We start from the raw sequence: 19,759 nt of genomic DNA, 5'->3' as shown, positions 1-19,759 counted from the left end.
AAAAAAAAAAAAAAAAAAAAAAAGAAAAAGAAAATGACAATTTCTTCCCTATGTGAATGAAATGGAAGAAAAATGAAAACAAAGCAACTAAACGTACATTCTGGCAGCGTTCAACACTCTGTCTAGCTTGTGAAAGAGGAGGAGGAGCTTCATCTGTTTTAATTAACAAAACAGCAATGCCCAGAGGTTTCAGGAACATGAGGCAAGTCCCCAGCTGTATGCAGAAAGCGTGGTGTGGTTTGGCATGCTGGAACAAAAAAGAGCACTGGGATCGGGTGGACCTGCATCCAAACCTTCACCTCATCGCTCACCAGCTGTGCGAAGCAGCACTTCTCCCACTGCCCCCCTTCTTGCTCCTCCGGTGGAGCAGTAAGAACAATAATATCCACCCCATAGGGTTACCAGGGAGTCAAGGAAATGTACATAAATGCCTGGCGCATGAGCAGATGACCAGCAAATGCCGGTGCTGTACCCCACATGCTGTTCCTATAGGCCACCGAGGGCAATTTTCAAATGGCTCTAAAGTATAATTTGCCCTTTTTCTTTTTTTAAAGGGGAGATGGAATTCTAGCACACAGGTGGCAGGGGTCCCATACTTTTTATGAGAAACTTGAACTGAAGTATTCCAGAATAAAAGCTGTGTGTTACCGTAGCCACCCAAGATGACGTTCGTGATTAAAAAAACGAAATCCTGGAACACATGGAAGTAAGAGAACGCATTCTGCTTTTGATTTATGTGCTTCTCTTTCCAGGGGGACATGAGGAGCTTCCCGGGACAGGGAAACTGGCAGGGACTCTGGCTGGAGACATGCTGACAGCGCAGTCGGGGCGCCGGGCTGCTCCCCGCAGGGCAGCATCTGGACGGGAGGCCCTCGTGGGCAGCCATGAGCCTTCCTCAGGAGCAGCAGTTCCAGAGACGGAATTAATTCTCCAGAGGACAGTGGAGGAGGAAGCCAATGAGTAATTCTATTTGTTCAAACCCAACTTGAAAGAGGGAAAGATGAGTCAACTCTTTCTTTGGAGTGGCTGCCAGTTTCCAGATAAAGTTTGGTCAATCAAGGAGCTCCTCGTCGGAGGCGGGCGGGCCAGGCGTGGTGCGGTGGTAATGGGTGGGGTGGCACATGCAGGCTGGTGAAGGGCAGGTGAGGGCAGGCCAGTTCCACACAGAGGCAGCAGCCCTGCAGCTGCTGGGTGTGTCACACTGCGCTGCCACGTGACACTCCGTCATCCTCTGCCACCACGGTGGAGAGGCCCGGCGCTGACTCCAGGGACATGGAGAACGGAGTGGGAGTCAGAAAACCTGGATTCTAACACTAGCTTCCAACTAGTTCTGTGTCTTTTTAAACGCTTTCTGTGCCTCGGTGCCTCATATGATAAACAAGAAGGTTGCATGACACGCATGACCTGTTTCCTTCCCTCATCATAAAAATATAAAATTCCATGATTAGAAGTCACTGACCGAGATCTTCATGGCTTCCTCGTGTGACTGTCATGTAATTTAATATTGGGGAATTACTTGAGCTCTCAAGAAGAACTGGAAATAAATTTCAGCCCCCCACTGGCCCACCAAGGTGATTATAAGCCCCACATCCCCAAAGCATGGCCTACCTCTGTGGCTGCAGAACTGCCACCAAGGTCTCGGGAAACAAAGAGGTTGACAATGGGTCGACTGATTCTCTGTGTGGCCAAAATGAGAGCCAAAGGCCACCAGAAACTCAGCATCTTTCTTATTGTTGCATCTCCCTGCATTAAGAAATGAAGATAAAAGTTACCTAAACCCTAGAAGTAGAATGAAAAAAATGATTCCGAATCAAAGCTTTTCCTTTGTATGTTAATCATGAGCCAATTCACTATACTTGAAAGTAATATAAGGAAAAGCCTCTGTGGACAAGCCAAGTTGAATTAAAATAAAATGTTCAGTCTTATTAGAAATTAACTGAGATAGCTGGCGAGTGGCTGCAAAATTAAAACACACACTGAAGCCTAAAAGATCTTAACCACTCTTTTCCATACTGGGACTCAGGGAATCTCTAACCAAGGTAGAACCCATGTCGAGGGCCTGAGAAACAGGTTTGAAATTAAGTCTTTGTTAATCTCATCAAATGGACTGGGTAGAAGCCATGTCAGGAAGAGGTAACTTTTAGAAATAAAAAGTTACTATAATTTATTTTGGAATCAGTCAGCTCATAAAAATATGCCCGATTATTTTGGCAGTGTAGAAATTGACTACAGAGGTTCTTATCTCGGAGCCCTCATGGACGTCATGTAAACTGTTCAAAAGCACAATCAAAATAAAGGCACGTAAAGAACAAGTGATTTCTAAGACTTCTGCGGCCAAGGTGTGGGGCATCTTTAAAGCCTGGCTTTCATGATGCGATTTTGGTTTTGATTGTTCACGAGGGTGAGAGTTACGTCCACTTTATTTCCTTTTGCTGGTGGCTAAATGTTAAGAGACAGATTGTTATCGTCAACACCAATTTGTGGTTGGCCTAGTGATGGGATAACTAGATAGGATTTCACTGACAGCCTGACCTGGATGGAGGTAAGTGGTCAATACAATTACTGCTTGACACGACAAAGTAATGTGTGGCTCAAGTGGGGATCAGGGTGAGGTGAGGGGATGAATACATGTCTTATGGCTAAATGCAGACAAACCGAATGAGGTCTAATACCTATGGGTAGGGAAAATAGCACACACAGAAACCAGATACTATTTATACTTACAACAACAGAATGTTTTGGTCATCTGTATAAGGTTATCTATCTCACTCCTACTTATTCAACTTTCAGGCCACAGCAAGATCTACCTCTACCAAGGAGGCTTCTTACACTCTCCCAGTGTTAGTGTCTCCTCAGTTCTCATGCAGGTGCTATGCTGTTTTGGATGACTGTTTAACTGTTGCTTCTGTATTATTCTAATCTGCCAAATGGGATATGACGCTGCTTGAGGGTAGAGACCATATCCTAACATTTTCTGTGCTGCCCTATGGTACCTAATATTGTGCTTGGTCCCCAGGAGGTACCTGAATAAGGGACTGGGCTTGGCCATTGAAGAAAGCATAAACAAAGCCTGGATCCCAGCTGTAAAATTAAACACAATGAAATGTAAACTCACAGGCATCATGGGTCCTAAAATCTTTGTTGACTACAGAATAACTTATGATTGAGAGCAAGGGAAACCACGAAGTCGTATCTATTCCTGGACCACAGATTCTCTGTGCCTCTGTCTCCTCCTCTGGGATAAGGAGGCTGGACGGTGACTTCTCAGATCACATCCATCTGTTAGAGTTCATTTAATTCTCCAACTGTCTTTCCCTGCAGACACCTAGCACTTGGCCTTTGGGTATGACATCCTGGCCAATTTCATGATCTGATTTCATAGATTTCTCATTTTATATAGAGGCAGAATACAGCTCCATTCTGCTCTGAGTCTCAGACAGACTGCTGTTGGGTTGGTAAACGTACCCCCAGCTCCGGGCCACTTCTGTCGGGGATGATGTCGTGAATGTTCCTGTAGTAGCCCAGGCACAGGGTGGTGCAGCGCACAAGGGCGCCCATGTACAAGGAGAGGATCGGGATGAGCAGGGGCTCCCGGCATTCCAGGTGACTGTGAAGCAAAATGGCTACAAAAACAACCTGAGAGAAGGGGGAACGGGAACAGGTCAGAGGGGAGAAGCGGGAACCGTCCCACAGAAGCACAGGGGCATGCACTTGAACCGGAGACAGACCTCTGAGCAAAGATCTTGACTTTTATGTAAAAAGAACCGAAAATTGGAAGATGACCCAATGCTGGTCTCATATAATTCAGGTGCAGATGTTTGGGATTCAATGGAAGAATACACTGATCATTTTGTTATACCCACCAGGAACGATTAAAACACCATTTATACCCACCATTCTTTAAAGCAACTGCAAAAATCTTTCAAGGCATTTTTTTTTTTTAAGTTACCAGTTTAAAAAACATTTACAAACTTTGGTCTCCCTTTCCCTGCAAATGTAGCTTTTCCCTCTCGAGGCTGGATACTGAGGTGTGTATGTAACACACAACAGAGGACTAGGCTACATTTAACAAAGGAAACAACAGTAGTGATCAATGACGTACACAGGAAAATAGGCATTAATGTTTATAGGACAGAAGGCACTAAAAATCGGCTGGGTGCCGTGGCTCACACCTGTTATCTCAGTGCTTTGGGCGGCTGGAGCTGGAGGATTGCTGGAGGTCAGCATTTCCAGACCAGCCTGGGCAACACGGTGAGACCCCATCTTTTTAAAAGAAAAAAAAAATGAGCCAGGTGTGTGGTGGTGCGCACCGGTAGTCCTAGCTCCTTAGGAAGTTGAGGCAGGAGGATCGCTTGAGCCCAGGAGTTTGAGGTTACAGTGTGTTTTAATCGTGCCACTGCACTCCAGCCTGGGTGACAGTGAGATCCTATCAAAGTCACTGAAAGTGCTGCCAAGAAACACCAACAGTAATAATTATAAAACAACTTACATTAACATTTAAGATACTAACCTATAAAAGTAGAACAGGTTGAAATAATCAGAGTCAGGAGAGAATGAAATTACCATCAAGTGTGTATCTCTATTCAATAGTACAGTCTCTAAAGCAAGCTTAACAATGTATTAACCTCCCCATCCTGCAGAAATCAGAGAATCAGCCCAGCCTTTGTCTAGAGTCCTCCTGGGATCCACTCATTCAAAAGCATACTGAGAAAAAAAGCAGGACAATGTATATTCCTGAGCTACATCAACCTTAATGGCCAAATGCCAATGGAAAAATAGGCATGTAAAAACCAGGACGGCAGTGGTGGAGGGCTGGTGGGAAGGACCGTGTGACTGAGGAGGGGACAGAGAGATGGATTGAAGATCAGGGAAGTTGCTTGCTGTGTTTAATGGCAGGAAAGTCATTAGTAAGAACCATCTGGGTGGACTGATGGGGGTGGAAGTCAGCTTCACGTAGGTAGAGAATGAAAGGGAAGTGAAAAAATAAAGACAGTGTGTGGAAGCCACCCTTCCAAGAAATTTGGCTATAAAGTGATAGAGAGAACTGTAACTAAAGAGGTAGGTGGGAGACACGGGAAGCTTCTTGTTGCTGTGTTGAGATGGCAGAGATTTGAGCATGACAGGACAAGGGAAATGACGCAGGAGAAAGCAGGGAACAGGTTCCTGAGAAAGCGGCACAGGCCAGGACCCAGAGGAGTGGCCCTGGATGGGAGGAGGGACACCTCCTTCACTACGATGAGAAGAAAATAGAGAAGATGACTGTTGGAAGGTAAGCATGTAGGTTTGGTGGCTGGAAGGTGACGAATTTGGTTGCTGCAATTGACTCTGTGAAGTGGGAAATGAGGTCATCTGTTGGGAGGTGAGAGGGGGAGAAACACCCTCTGAAATAGTTCCTACAGAGTCAGCAAAGGTATGGGATAAGATTACGCATTTACAGCTTGATCACTTTGTTCCATTGTGTAACCTTTTGCAGAAGCACCACGAAAGTGAAGGAAGAGGCATAACATAGCGTTGGTTCAGAGGAATTTTCTCCGAAGGTTGAGACGAAAAGGCAGGAGATAAGGGAATTCACAGGAATGCAGAGAATGTATACATTATGATCTGACCATCCTTGGAATGTCAGCTGACCTTGAAAGCCAAGGGCTGATGATGGCAGAGAGTTAGAGGATGGGAAGTCTGTGGAGGGCAAACAACCTTGAGAATTCTCACCTTGATATCAAGCAAGCTAAGAAGGTCCAGGTGACCAGAAAATAAAACAAAAACAGCAATATGTTTTCACAAATCCCTTGGCAATGACCGCCTGGAACATACAACTATTAAAATATGACAGCACAGAAAAGCACTGCATGTTTGCACCAAACCAAGAGGTTTTTTGTACTATTGTGCGAAACCCATTAACTTAGCAAGATCTGAAGAAAAAAAAACACCCCTAGAGAATTGCCACTGAAATTCGAGGCATTATCATTGGTGATTGGTGATTGCTTGCTCTGTATGCCAAGGTGGTATTTCAAAGTACTTTGCATGCAATCTATTCACTCATTACCAACTTAGATATGTTATCATACCTAACGAATGTTTTCAGGTAATAAGAGGAAGCTTGAGGGTAAAAGGCTTAAAACGAGAATTTATTCCTCTAACCAAATTGTGGTAGGAACTCAAGCGGCAAGGTTTAAAATAACTACTCCATCAGGCATAGCCTGCAGCCAGATGGCACCTGAACTCAGCTTCCACGCTCCCACTAACCAGATCTGTTTATTCTGAACTCGCGGGCCTTCCAACAGGCAAGGGCCAGGATCAGGTTTAAAATAGAGAAGGAAAATGGCTGTAGGTGTATTGGCAAAGTCTTTTTCAGAGACAGGCTTTTCTTCTTTTGTCCTTGGATGCCTACTATGTTTATTTTAGGCAAAGCTAAAGTTTTTTTTTTTTTTTGAGTTAAAAAAACACACATCTACAAATGCGTGCTCACAAATGCTCACTGACTTGCTGATGCCAGCGTTTGAAATTAGAGGGGCTTCCTGAATTTCAAACTAAGTGATTAGAGAGAATAAGGCAGTTCATCTCCCAGAGGAGGCAAAAAGTAAGACTGAGACAAAATTCTCTGCCAACTCTTAAGAAAATTAACAAAGACATACCAAAGAATGATGGTCGCTAGTATTTTCACACACACACACACACACACACACACACACACACACACACACACACAGTGTTAGCAGAAATCTATTTAAATTACTTATAATAGTGATCCATAGAGTAAACACAATTAGTCTGGAAATTATTGGTCTTTAGGGAAGTACTAACAGTTCAACAGTAGATTATTTCAAAAAGGTGGCCAAGAGATCAGGGTGTGCAAGAAAGGAAAAATATATGGAAAAGTTCATAGAATAGAAATGAGGCCGGGTGTGGCAGCTCACGCTTGTAATCCCAGCACTTTGGGAGGCCAAGGCAGGTGGATCATCTGAGGTCAGGAGTTCGAGATCAACCTGGCCAACATGGAGAAACCCTATCTCTATTAAAAATACAAAAATTAGCCAGACGTGGTGGCAGGCGCCTATAATTCCAGCTACTTGAAAGGCTGAGGCAGGAGAATCATTTGAACCCAGGAAGAGGAGGCTGCAGTGAGCCGAGATCATGTCATTGCACTCCAGTCTACATGACAGGAGCAAAGCTCCATCTCAAAAAAACAAACAAATGAAAAGAGAATTTGGAAGGATGTGTAGAGATACAGTCTAGCCTCCTCTATGAAGAAATCATTCTCCCAAATCCCTGATTGTAGAACTTAGTCTAATTTACAAATCATAGGAATTCAATATAATTTTCCACTAAAATTCATGCTTTATCCTTGGTGGAAGAAGAAAGGAGAGAAATTCAGAGCTGAGTACCAGGGCTCAGAGAACTGGACCCAACAGAAAGTGGGATATGGGCCTTCTTCTCAGACCACGTGGAAAGGTAGCTGAATCAACTTCCTGGTTCTTAGTGCGGGGAAGTGACCTGTGAATGGCAGCCCTGCATGGTAACAACAGAGGATTAGAAGAACATCTCAGAATAATTCCTAAGAGCCCTCTCTCTAGAACAGAGTGACAGACTGATACTGTTAGGGCATGCAGAGGGCACCCAGCCAAGTGCACAGGACCCTAGGACATGCCCAAATGTACCATGTGTGACTTTACGGTCATCTCACACGCATGCTCTTTAAAAATACAGGTGAAAATCGCAACACTAAATTTAAATTCTTACAACCCATATTGTAGCAAGAGTATACATAGTTTTAATACAGGGAGTTTCCTTTTCTCATTCATTTAGCAAATACTTATTGAGGTCCCTATGTGATGTGATGTAACAGTGCTGCCAAAACCAAGTCGAATGCAGAGTGTACTGCACAGTGAATGAATATAAATCACTCATCAGCTACACACGCCAGAAGGGGACTCTGAGGAGCTTGGATTGACACACAGACCATATTTACCTGAGCTATGACATCTGAGATTGAGGCACATCCCACCAGGAAACTGTACTTGTGTTTTAAGAGAATGCCAGCATGGGTCCATGCCTGCCAGAAAAAAAGAATTTGGCATGAGACATACCTTTAGGATTATGCTGTTTCTGGTCACTGTGATTTTCCAGGCATTCCTGAAGTACACTTTATTCCCCCTCAGAGCCTTAGCAGCACAGGTCTGATAAATCTTTGGTTGATAAAATCACTGTAATTTGATCTGGTGGCTAGTTCTACGTTAGAGTTTTCAGTGGAGTGAATGAGTGCACCAACGTATTTATTCAGTACCAGTTGTATGCAGACTAGTGCGTCATTAGGTTTGTATACCTGGCAAGAAAGCTGAAGGAATACCAAGAGTGGAGGAAACATTAGTTCTCTCTCTCAAGCATCTCAATCCCAAAGCAGCGTCCTTCCCACGTGACCCATGTCATAACGAGGGCTCTCATTTGGGTCTGAGTTATTACAGTCTTTACGGGTGTTCTCTGAGTGATTAGGGTCTACTGTTTTCTTGCCTTCAAGTTTGGGCAGGATCTGATCTGACGCTCTGGGAAATGAGGAAGGTGCTACGAGAGGAGCAGATGAAAAGCCTGGGGAACACCAGGAGGTTTCAAGTTCATGACAGGTTCTGTTTAAGGATTATCCTTCATACCTTCAAGGCTGATTTGGACTGACACAGAAATGATATTTCATCTGAGCTAAGCACAATGAGACAAGCAGGGGCTATCCTCCAGGTCCATGTCAAGACTTTGCAGAGCAACAGCTACTTCCCTGACCATCTGCAGATCATGGCTGCGGGCTGGCTTTGTTGTCTGAAAGCCGGCAGGATGATAAGCTTTCTGGCTTTAAATATTCTCTCTCCAACCAATATATCAAGGCCATGCTGCCAGGGGTGAGGGGGTGGGGAGGGAGGATACGATCCGGTCCTTATAAATGTTCATGACTTTCATTTGTATTAGCCGTCTCTTGCTGTTATACCATGGTCTTTGGGGGAACTTATAGAAGAAACATGGAAGAAAAGGGTACCAATTACAAATGTTCTGGTGTTATATTTGATTTCAGAGACTCTCTTATGGCAAATAAATACAATTGAAGGGACGGGGAATACCAGGTCTTTAACAGTCTGCAACTCACTTTTACTAACAGTCCCAAGTTCCTGGAATTCACCTTGTAACTGTAATTCTTCTATATGTTTAGGTTCCCATTTCAAACACAGATGGGAGGACAGACCTCGGAGCAACAGCATGGACCTGTCCAGGAAGTTAGGCTTTGATTCTTCAGGGATGTCAGGAAGGCCACTTCCTTCAGTTCTCTAGCTGGGCTACCACCATGGGCTAGCTCAGGCACCAAGGGGAAGCCAGTTCTGCACTTACTTTATGCATCTAATTGCATACAAACTGGAGGTGAGGGTGGTAAAAAACTATACAGACAAACATATGTTTAAGTCTCCTTCCAAGAATAATTCAAAATGGAGCCAAAGGAAAGGGTTTACTTCCCAGCATTGGACCTTATTGGAAATATATATATATATATATATATACACACACATACACATATATATATATATATATATATATATATACGTGTGTGTGTGTGTATTTTGTGTGTATATACATATATGTGTGTATTTTTTTTTTGCCAGGTCTCCTTTATATTTATAAGACAGCAGAAGATAATAAAAGCACTATTTAAGCACTCCTCAGTATCATGACAAAGAATTTATGGAAGTAGGCAGCTCTTAGCTAATGGGGCAAAGCTGGTTATTAAAATAATGAAACCCTAACAGAATGTTCAAGAGATTCTTACTCTAAAACTTTGGGTGTCTGTGCCATACAAGTGATAAGTTTATCAGAAAGTGATTCTGATCCTTTGATCCTGAGTATATCAGAAAAGAACTGTATATCTGCATCAACATTTTCAAAGGGGCTTTCCTGCCACCTCCCAGAAATTGTGGCAAAATGAAATAAATTGACAAGGTGAACTGGTTAAAAGTCAACAGGCAGTTGGAACCTGGGTACTCTGCTGGTGGTATAGCTGCTATGAAAATCAGTGTGCTAATTCCTCAAAAAAATTAAAAATCAAATTTCCATATGATCCTGCAATTCCACTTCTGGGTATACGCCCCAAACAACAGTGAATACCAAAAGAACAGGGACTCAGATATTTGCACACTCATGTTCACAGCAGCATTACCCACAAGAGCTCAAAGGCAGAAGCAACACAAGTGTCCATCAGCCGATGAACGGAAACACAAGATGTGGGCTAGACATCCACTGGAAAGTGACTCAGCCCTAACAAGGAAGGAAATTCTGGCACCTGCTACTACATGGATAAACCCTGAGGACATGCTCAGTGAAATAAACCAGTCATGTACGGCTCAGTGAAATAAGCCAGTTTATGTTTGATTCCACTCTTTTGAGGTATCTCAAGTAGTCAAATCTGTAGAGTTACAAAGTAGAATGGAAGCTGCCCGGAGCTGGGGAGGGGGCCGAGGAGAGTTACTGTTTAATGAGCATAGAATCTCAGTTCTGCAAGATGAAGAGTTCTGAAGATTGCTTGCACAACAATGTGAATATACTTCATGCCATTAAACTGTACACACAAAAATAGCTAAAATGGTACATTTTACATTATGTATATTTTACCATCAGTTAAAAAAAAGAAAGCCAACGATCTTCTCTACGCACCATTGCATCCATGAAGGGAAAGGCGGCGAGGTACAGGAAGGCCCTTCGTGTCTTGCTCCCCACCGACTCGTCCACATGGTGCAGTTTATTGATAATGTAGTATCCTAAATCACTATAAGCTGCAAAGGGTCAAAAGACATATGTGGAAATGTCATATGTAAAAAGGATCTCTTTATATTCTTTTTATTTCAAAGGCTTAAAAACCATTTTAAATGTAGTATTTGTTCACCATAGATAAATGAGATAAGCAAATAGAAAAAAATCATCTACAATCTCATCTCTCTACCCAGAGTGGGTCACAGCTAATGCTCTGGCTTCTAATCACCAAGTGCTTTTACGGTCGTGTGTTTTAACATAAAAATGAGATTGCATTACACATTCTCTTTTGTAAACCACGAACATCTTTCCACGATATGTTTTTACATTTTATTTCATTAAATTCCCTTCAATGAACTGAATTTCTTTCTGGGAGTTTGCTCAGAACTCAACGTGCCCAGTCTCCTATTGTGACACAGTTAGGTTGTTTCCATCATTTTCATATTACAAAAGAATGCTTGGCAGCTAGGTTTGAAGCTAAATGTTTACACATATTTTTAAGTATTTACTAAGAGAAAATTTTTAGATGTTAATATGTCTTTTCCATAAAACTTTAACCTAGCTTTTCCACACTTGCCAGTTCTTTTATTTCACTTTTTGGGAAGAGGGTGGCAACTTAGGGTATAGTCCTGCATGCTGGAAAATGACACCGGAGAGGTGCTTTTGTAGTCCTTCCAATATCAGAATTTGTTACCAGTGACCAGAACACAGTAGGCACTCAGCCAGTACAGGCTGAATGAATGCATATGTGTCAAATAGGAATAGGGAAGAAGGAGAAAGGCCTCCTAATGTGTTAGTCAGGGATCCTGACAGGTATTATTAGCAAAGGTTAAATAAAATATTGGGCTATTTTTCACCTCATTGATAGAGGTTTAGATTATATATAAAAATAATAGGCAAGGCATGGTGGCTCACTCCTGTAATCCCAGCACTTCAAGAGGCTGAGGCAGAAAGACGGCTTAGCCTAAGGGTTTGACAACAGCCTGGGAAATAAAGTGATACTCTTTTTCTAGCAAAGTTTTTTAAAAATTAGCCAGGCATGGTGGTACATGCCTGTTGTCTCAGCTACTTGGGAGGCTGAGGCAGGAGAACTGCTTGAGCCTGGGAGTTCAAGGGTACTGTGAGCTATGATTGCGCCACTGCACTCCACCCTGGGTGACAGAGTGAGATCCTGTCTTTATAAGAAAGAGAAGAGAAAAGAAACCTCTATCAATGAGGTGAAAAATAGCTCAATGTTTTATTTAACCTTTGCTAATAATATCTGTCAGGATTCCTGACAAGGGAGGGGAGGGGAGGGGAGAGGAGGAAAATCACAATCTTTGTGTTTTTCATAGTATCTTACAAGTGCTCTAGCAGTAGGTGTGCCTGCTGTTTTCATTCTCTTACAACTCTGGATATTAGTGTACTTAACCAAAGAAGCTGCTCTGAAATCAGACTAGAGCCAGAGTACAGAAGAGTCTCACTTTATGTGAAATAAGAATCCCCTGACATTTCAAAGCCTGGGGGACAACTTACCATGTTAATTAGTAAAAAGAGATAACCCTTCACCCTTTGTCAGGATTAGTCTTGAATTATGAGAATTTTGGATTCAGTAAGGTCTTGGGGATGATATCCAGGATACTGAAATGTGCAAATGGGTAGAGGGGTAGAGGTGTGAGTAAGTGGTGTCACGGGGTGGGAGGCTGGAATGACTAGATCTTCAGAGAGTAAGGCAGGGCAGGTCGGGGAGAGTGCAGGAGGAAAGCTCCTAATCCTTCCAGGCAGGGTAGAGGTGAACAACCGAGGGTCAGCTGCCAGGTGAGTAAAGGTGCCAGGTGTGGTGGTAGCAGGGCCGTCAGAACCATTGAGGCATCAAGAAGAGAAATCCAAGACAGGGGATGTCACGTGGCAGAAAGAAGAGAGGCCTGGGAAGATGGGATTAGTTATAGCAAGGGACATGGGTGAGAGGAGGCAGCTGTGATGTCCCTGTCATTTGGATCAGAAAGCTGCACAGAGATGAAAAGTGGATTAGTGGAGGTTTGACTTGACCTGGGAAGGCAGGGAGGGAGAGCTCCTGTCTGATTTTGCGGCCAGGTGAGAATTGCATTCAGACATGAGCTAAGCTGGCTGGAACACAAAGCCAGAATGAAGATGTTGCTTAATCATACAAGTGGTCTACTTTGGGTGGTGAACTGTGGAAATTTTGTCTCAAAGTTTATTGTTGCTGCTGCTGTTTATTTGCACATGTGTTTTCATTCAGTCAACAAATGTTCACTGTGCAGGGACCTGCAAGGAGACCATTTTGACCTTGCCCACATCACTGTCCCCACACCCGCCTCTCAGCTAAGCCACTGGCAATGGCAAAGTCAGCTGTGCCAGGCAAGCAGAGCAACTGACACAATGCCAAGTGCAAGAGCACAGGGCTGGCTAGGAATAGATTATGAGCTAAAACCCCCTGGTGAAGGTTACGGTCACTATACAACACCTGCTGAGGGGACTTGACTGCTGTGGTTGAAGCTGGGAACTACGGAATTGGTGAAAGGGCAGTGTTATAAGCTAAACTATGTCCCTTCAAAATTCAGATGCTGAACTCCTAACCACTGGCATCTCAGATGTGACTTTATCTAGCAATCAGGTCATTGCAGGTATAACTGGTAAAGATGAGGTCATACTGGGTAGGGTGGGCTGTCAATCAGTGACTGATGTTCTTATAAAATGGACATTCAGATACATAGGTAGACACACACAGGGAGAACGCCACGTGAAGATAAAGGCAGAAACTGGGGTGACTCCTCTACAAGCCAAGGAATGCCAAAGATTACCAGTAAACCCCCAGAAGCTAGGGGAGAGGCCTGGAAGACAGTCTCCTTCATATCTTTCAAAAGGAGCCGGCCCTGTGACACCTTGACCTTGGACTTACAGCATCCAGAACTGTGAAAGGCCCAATTTCCGTTGCTTAAGCCACTGGGTTTTTGATGCTTTGTTACGGCATCCCTAGAACACAGGTGCAAGTGGCTTCTGAGAAAGGGAGAGAGACTTATTTTCATGTTAAACTCTGGGGTGCCAGGAAGATCAGATGGGACATGTGAGTCTGCATGTAGTGCCCAGAAATATAGAGATCAATATACATAAGTTTCTCCCCACTGAGAGTGAAAAGAAACTCATCTGAAAAAGGTGAGCCCCTTGAATTATCAGGCCTAGAGATGCACTGAAATGTGACACTGTGTGACAGTGGTCACGCCTCACTCCCACCTTGAGCTAAATAACGACCTTGAAGCCACTTGCTGTGTGGGCTCTAGATGAACTGATGCTAAGTAGCCATAAAATGCCACATGCTGGACACCACAGTTCATAGCCTACACCGTAAATCAATGAGTATTCTCATCAAATGACTTCATATCAGCCCATTCCTTGTCCCCTCTTGCCTATTTTTTTTTTTTTTTTTTGAGAGAGTCTTGCTCAGGCTGAAATGCAGTGATGCAATCTCAGCTCACGGCATCCTCCACCTCCTGGGTTCAAGCAATCTCCTGTCTTAGCCTCCCCTGTAGCTGGGATTACAGGTGTGTGCCACCACATCCAGCCAATTTTGTATTTTTAGTAGAGATGGGGTTTCACCATGTTGGCCAGGCTGGTCTTGAACTTCTGACCTCAGGTGATTCCACCTGCCTCAGCCTCCCAAAGTGCTGTGATTACAGGCGTGAGTCACCATTCCCAGCCCTTTTTGCCTTAAAAAACCTGCTTGTAACAAAGGCTGAAAGGAGCACTCTCCAAGGCCACTGGGAAGTGTGTCCCAGGTGGCAATCCTCAATCTTGGCCCAAATAAACTCACTATATAATTTAACCTCAGTTTCTTGGCTACTTATTACAATAGCTTAATAGAAACATCAAAAACAGTGCCTTCATGCAGAGTAACCAGGGTAAACGGGTAATATTTATGGAGTCTAAGGACTGCTGGGGGGTTTGCCATACATTCTCCTGGGGATGGGCCCAGCCAGCTTCCTGGTTCTGTGAAGTTTCCCCAGCTCTTGCCTTCTTCAGCATCCAGGGCTCACCCTAGCTCCCTGGGTTTCTGAGTACTATGGGACCTACGAGGCTAGAGGCTGCCTTTGCTTCTTTTAACTTCTTTTTATTTCAGTCTCTTCCTCTTTCGCCTACTAGAGGAGACATTTGGAGGCCAAGGGAAGAAGCTTTTTCTCACCGGTTTTCTTACTTCCTTCTACTCTTCCCCTACATGATAGAAGAGTTTGATGATAACCATAGAGGTTACTTCTACCCTGAGAGCTGTGAGCATAAAATCCCAACAACTGTTTTCACCCACTCTCTGGGCAACAACTCCCTCCCTCCCATGCCCCTGGGCTATTAACAGCTAGAGCAATGTGAGAGTGTGTGTGTGTGTGTGTGTGTGTGTGTGTGTGTGTGTGTGTGTGTATGGGGGGGGTGTAATTTGTTTAAAGTGCTTTGCATAGAGTCCATAATTACCAGGCTAGCTGCCTTAGCAATATTTAGCAAACTTCAGCTTCTATAAACCACATTACCAAGACTGCTCTGTCAGCTTGTATTCCTTACAAAGAGCAGAACATTACAAAAAAAATTAAAGCTTTTGAACAGATGTAAACAAATGTTATGACACTGTAACATCAAGAAGACACTGACTTGACCTGTTTACAGGTGGACAGCTTTGACTCTCCTAAACAAGGGACACAGAGAGGGCCCTTCAGATCCACGGCTCCACTGACCTCAGCCAGCCAGGGCCACGGTCCCTTTCTGGAATCAGTGGTTCTCAAACCTGTTCATCCAGTAGTTGTTGCAAACCATAAAATGTTAATATTAACTGAAATAAGTCTACATACATACACTTTTTTCCACATCCAATGGGCAAATTTAAGAACCATTATTCTAATTCAAATTCCCAAGTTCTCAATGTTTACAAGTGTCACAGGTACTGTTATTGACCCACTGTGTCCAGCTTGTGAGGCTTTTCATGGGAGCAGGGAATTTCACCACTGTGCTTCTAGGGCATTATTTCCAAGGGATGTGTGTTTATATGGCTGTTAGGTCATATTTAAATCACTTCAATAAATATGTGTTGAGTGACTTGTATGCATCAGGTCCTATACACACTAACACAGCTGTGAAGGGGACAGTTTCCTGCATATGGACTGGGACGTGGACATATCATATCATCCATCTATAATCTATACTAGGCAACACTTGTCCAGTGTTGGGGATGGGAGGTGTAAATGTCACCTAGGTCTTGAAGAGATACCATAAACCCATGCACAAGGTAAGCAACGTAAACGTGAATTTTTAACTCAAGAACAGAAATTCTATCTCACTGGCATCAAGACTTGGTAGAGTGGGGTTCCTAATAATTTACTGCAGGAGATCTGTTTCTTTCTAGAGAACATTTCTTATTCATGTTTGAACTCTCAGGATCTAGCTCAGTGTGCTGATTGAATAAATGCTGAAATCTATAACTCTCAAAAGAAGTAACTGGGAGGCCGGGCATGGTGGCTCACGGCTGTAATCCCAGCACTTTGGGAGGCTGAGGTGGGCGGATCACCTGAGGACAGGAGTTTGAGACCAGCCTGGCCAACAAGGTGAAACCTCATCTCTACTAAAAATATAAAAATTAGCCAGGCGTGGTGGCGGGCACCTGTAATTCCAGCTACTTGGGAGGCTGAGGCAGGAGAATCGCCTGAACCCGGGAGGTGGAGGTTGCAGTGAGCCGAGATCGCGCCACTGAACTCCAGCCTGGGTGACAGAGCGAGACTCTGTCTCAAAGAGAGAAGTGACTGGGACAGGCTAGTGGCAAAAAGATCCCTGGGTCTTCCCTATATCTTCACTCTTTGTCACATGATTTTGCAGTTCCCACAGCAAACGTTAGGGTCTATTCCCCGCCCCTTGAATCTGGCCTGGCCTTTGATTTGTTTTGGTCAGCAGTGCGTGGTGGGAGCGATGGTGGCCGGCTCTGATTCCTGACCACAGGGAGCCGTCGTGTGTGCTTCTGTCCCTTCACTTGCAATGTCACCACAGCCGTCTAAAAAAGCCCAGGCAATGCTAGTGGAGGACGAGAGGCTACATGGAGGAGAGCTCAGCTGTCCCAACAAAGGCCATCCAGGCTGGCCTGACGTTAGCTAACAGTCCCCCAGGAGCATGCCAAGGTCAGCAGAGCCACCTCCTGACCCTCAGCGGGCCACAGAGGCATGAGCTCAGCCAAGTTCCAAAGATCCACCCAGTCAACCTGTGGTCTTGTGAACAAAAATAAATGCTTGTGTTTTGAGCCGCTGAGGATGGGGGTGAATTTTACACCAAAATAAATTGTGAAACTATACTGACACTATCTGTTCACTCCTAGAACCCTTATTGGTTTAAATTATGGCAAATTTTACTAATTCACCCTTTACAGAGCTGGTTAATAACCCATGAATAATGGAAAAGTTTGAAAAGAGGAGTCTGGCACACAGAGCTGGTCTAGAAATGACTCCAGTGGCTTGCTGGAGGGGCACAGGATCCTGCTGGTTTGTTCCCCTGAATTCTGCTGACTACCCAGGCGGCTTCAGAACATGGCAAGTGCTTTACCGGTTACTGTTAAGAATAAACGTGTAAGGAAAGTTAAAATCCACAGCAGTGGTTTCGACATCTTTGTGAATTAGGAGGTTAGGCAATACTAATTTCTATGCATGTGAAATTAATTTGGACCCAAATGGAACCAAATGCAAGGTCAGCATGCTGTCCTCCATGCACAGCAACCACTAGCCTAAATGAAGGTGTGCAGGTGGCAAACCCTGGGCTCCGTACTTTTGGTTTTTGTTTTGTAACTTAATCTAGCAGGAAGATGCAGTTTTTAAAAATGGTGTCTCATAGATGGGTCCATGACAGAAGTCATGGCTATAGTTAAGCTAAAAAAGAGATACTTGCAGCTGCTCAACAAAGGTCAAGAAATACTTCCAAGGCTCCTGCAGTTTGGGTATCCTGAGCTGGGCTATGGGTGTGCATAGAATGGACAGTAACTCTTGTCCAGTGAATGTTCTAGGCTTCAACTCTGTCAATCCAATACAATTCCAAGTGTCTGCTCAATTGGCTCATTGCACAAGGTTTGGCTGGGTGGGAGAAGTTATTGGGCACATTCTCTGGGGCCATCTTTCCCACCCAATCTCCATCAAGCATTCCCAGGTAAGTGTCTGAGCGGTCAGTGGAATCTATCCCAGCCTTGTCTGGGGAAACGCATTACCAAGCGCAAAGGTCTCAAAGATGGGAGAATGCCTAGCTCACTAGTGGGGTCCAGAAAGAAAACAAACAAACAACAAACAAACAAAAAACAGAAAAAAAAAAAAAAGAAATACAAGGAAAAAATTCCTTAACTACAGTAAATCTAATGAAAAGGAACTAGTAAAAGGTTCTTTCCTTTATTGGGGCAAACCCAATGAATGAGGGATGACAGTACAAAAGAGATTTTAGTGCTCTCTGACCTGACCTTATCGCAGTCATCCTACTGTGACCCATCAACCGATGCACCGAGAGGACACTGGGTTAGTGATAGTAAGAAGCTACACTTGAACTGATTTTTTCAGAGCTGGCAATGGCCACATTTGAAATCCCTTCTACGTAAAGAAGACGCTCCAGGGATTGGTAAATTGTTAGTAAATACTGAAAAGTATGAAGTGTCGAAGTTCATCCAGACAAGGGAAAAAAAGTCTAAGAGACCATCACGTTGGGATCATTTTAGATGGCTATAGCAAAATATTCATTATAGAGCACAGGGTAAATTCTTGACTCCATTTTGTATCAAAAATAAGGAAAAATTAGACAGCGTTGTGCTGGCTGGGTGTGGTGGTTCATGCCTGTAATCCCAGCACTTTGGGAGGTGCAGGCAGGCAGGTCGCTTGAACTCAGGAATTGAAGATGAGCCTGGGCAACATGGCAACCCTATCTTTACAAAAAATACAAAAATTAGCCAGATGTGGTGGCATGCACCTGTAGTCCCAGCTATTCGAGAAGCTGAGGTGGGAGAACTGATTAAATCCAGGAGTTCAAGGTTGCAGTGAGCTGTGATCACACTACTGCACTCTTGGCCTGGGCAACAGAGCAAAATTCTGTCTCAAAAACAAAGAAGCAAACAAACAAAAGAAAAGGCGGCACTGAAATGCAACTCATCCTTCAGAGATGGTTAAGAAATGACTCAATCCATGAGGCCTGTCCCAACCCCCCCAAAAAATAATCTCTTTCTGCTCTATGCTCTCACGTGTCAAAAATAAATGCCTTTGAAAAATCAGGGCCAGGCGTGGTGGCTCATGCCTGTAATCCAAGCACTTTGGAGGCCAAGGCGGGTGGCTCACCTGAGGTCAGGAGTTCAAGACCAGCCTGACCAACATGGTGAAACCGCGTCTTAAAAAGAAAAAAAGAAAAAGAAAAAAGAAAAATCAGAAGAACTTGCTAAAAGGAAATAAATTCATTAATGTGATGGGAAACTAGCACTTAAAGAAATGTTGAAGGCAATTCAACTACTTTTGTCTGCGCAAAGGAATAGAGAGAAATTAGTTTAAACCTAGATGTATCTGCTTTATATTCCCACTCTTTGAATTCAGCATGATGAATTTATAACACAAGGCTTTCTGTACTTACTGTAGGCCCCACTCAGGAGCTGTACATGTAGGGAAAATATGCTCATTTCAATATCAGCCCAAGCAAATATAACTAGGAAGACTGCTTGAAATCATACAATGGCTTTTCAAGTCAAATATACTGGAGTATTTCCTTTTCTGTTTCATCTATGTCAGTGTTCCCCTGTCACACACATAGTTATCCAGGATCCGACTGCTGAAGTAGAAATGTAAGTAGCTGTTTCTAGCATTACTAGGAAGCGAAAATGGGTGTAAGCATCCAGTAGAGGTGATGCATAAAGTAGACACTGACATTGGAAGGGAAATGTTCAATGCTGTGGGAAAGTGGTGGTAAGAATGCGGGGTGGATGGAGAGACAGCAACATCCCATCACGGAGCTTGTG

The 19,759-nt window shown here is 43.8% G+C and overlaps 1 protein-coding gene across 1 annotated transcript in view; it reads right to left on the bottom strand.

Annotated features, from left to right (window-relative positions):
* ANKH (ANKH inorganic pyrophosphate transport regulator) overlaps window positions 1–19,759 on the bottom strand; it is a 166,753-nt gene that overhangs the window by 46,980 nt on the left and 100,014 nt on the right. Inside the window, exons 3-6 of the mRNA XM_017524665.2 lie at window positions 10,678–10,796; window positions 7,967–8,050; window positions 3,466–3,636; window positions 1,609–1,743 (exon numbers count right to left, since the gene is read on the bottom strand). Coding sequence (XP_017380154.1) covers window positions 1,609–1,743; window positions 3,466–3,636; window positions 7,967–8,050; window positions 10,678–10,796 — 509 coding nt within the window. The remainder of the gene's footprint in view (window positions 1–1,608; window positions 1,744–3,465; window positions 3,637–7,966; window positions 8,051–10,677; window positions 10,797–19,759) is intronic.

Source organism: Cebus imitator, unplaced genomic scaffold (genome assembly GCF_001604975.1).
Source record: "Cebus imitator isolate Cc_AM_T3 unplaced genomic scaffold, Cebus_imitator-1.0 Scaffold35, whole genome shotgun sequence".
Taxonomy (NCBI): domain Eukaryota; kingdom Metazoa; phylum Chordata; class Mammalia; order Primates; family Cebidae; genus Cebus; species Cebus imitator.
The sequence above is the reverse complement of the archived record's forward strand: the minus strand, read 5'-3'. Positions and strand labels throughout refer to the sequence as shown.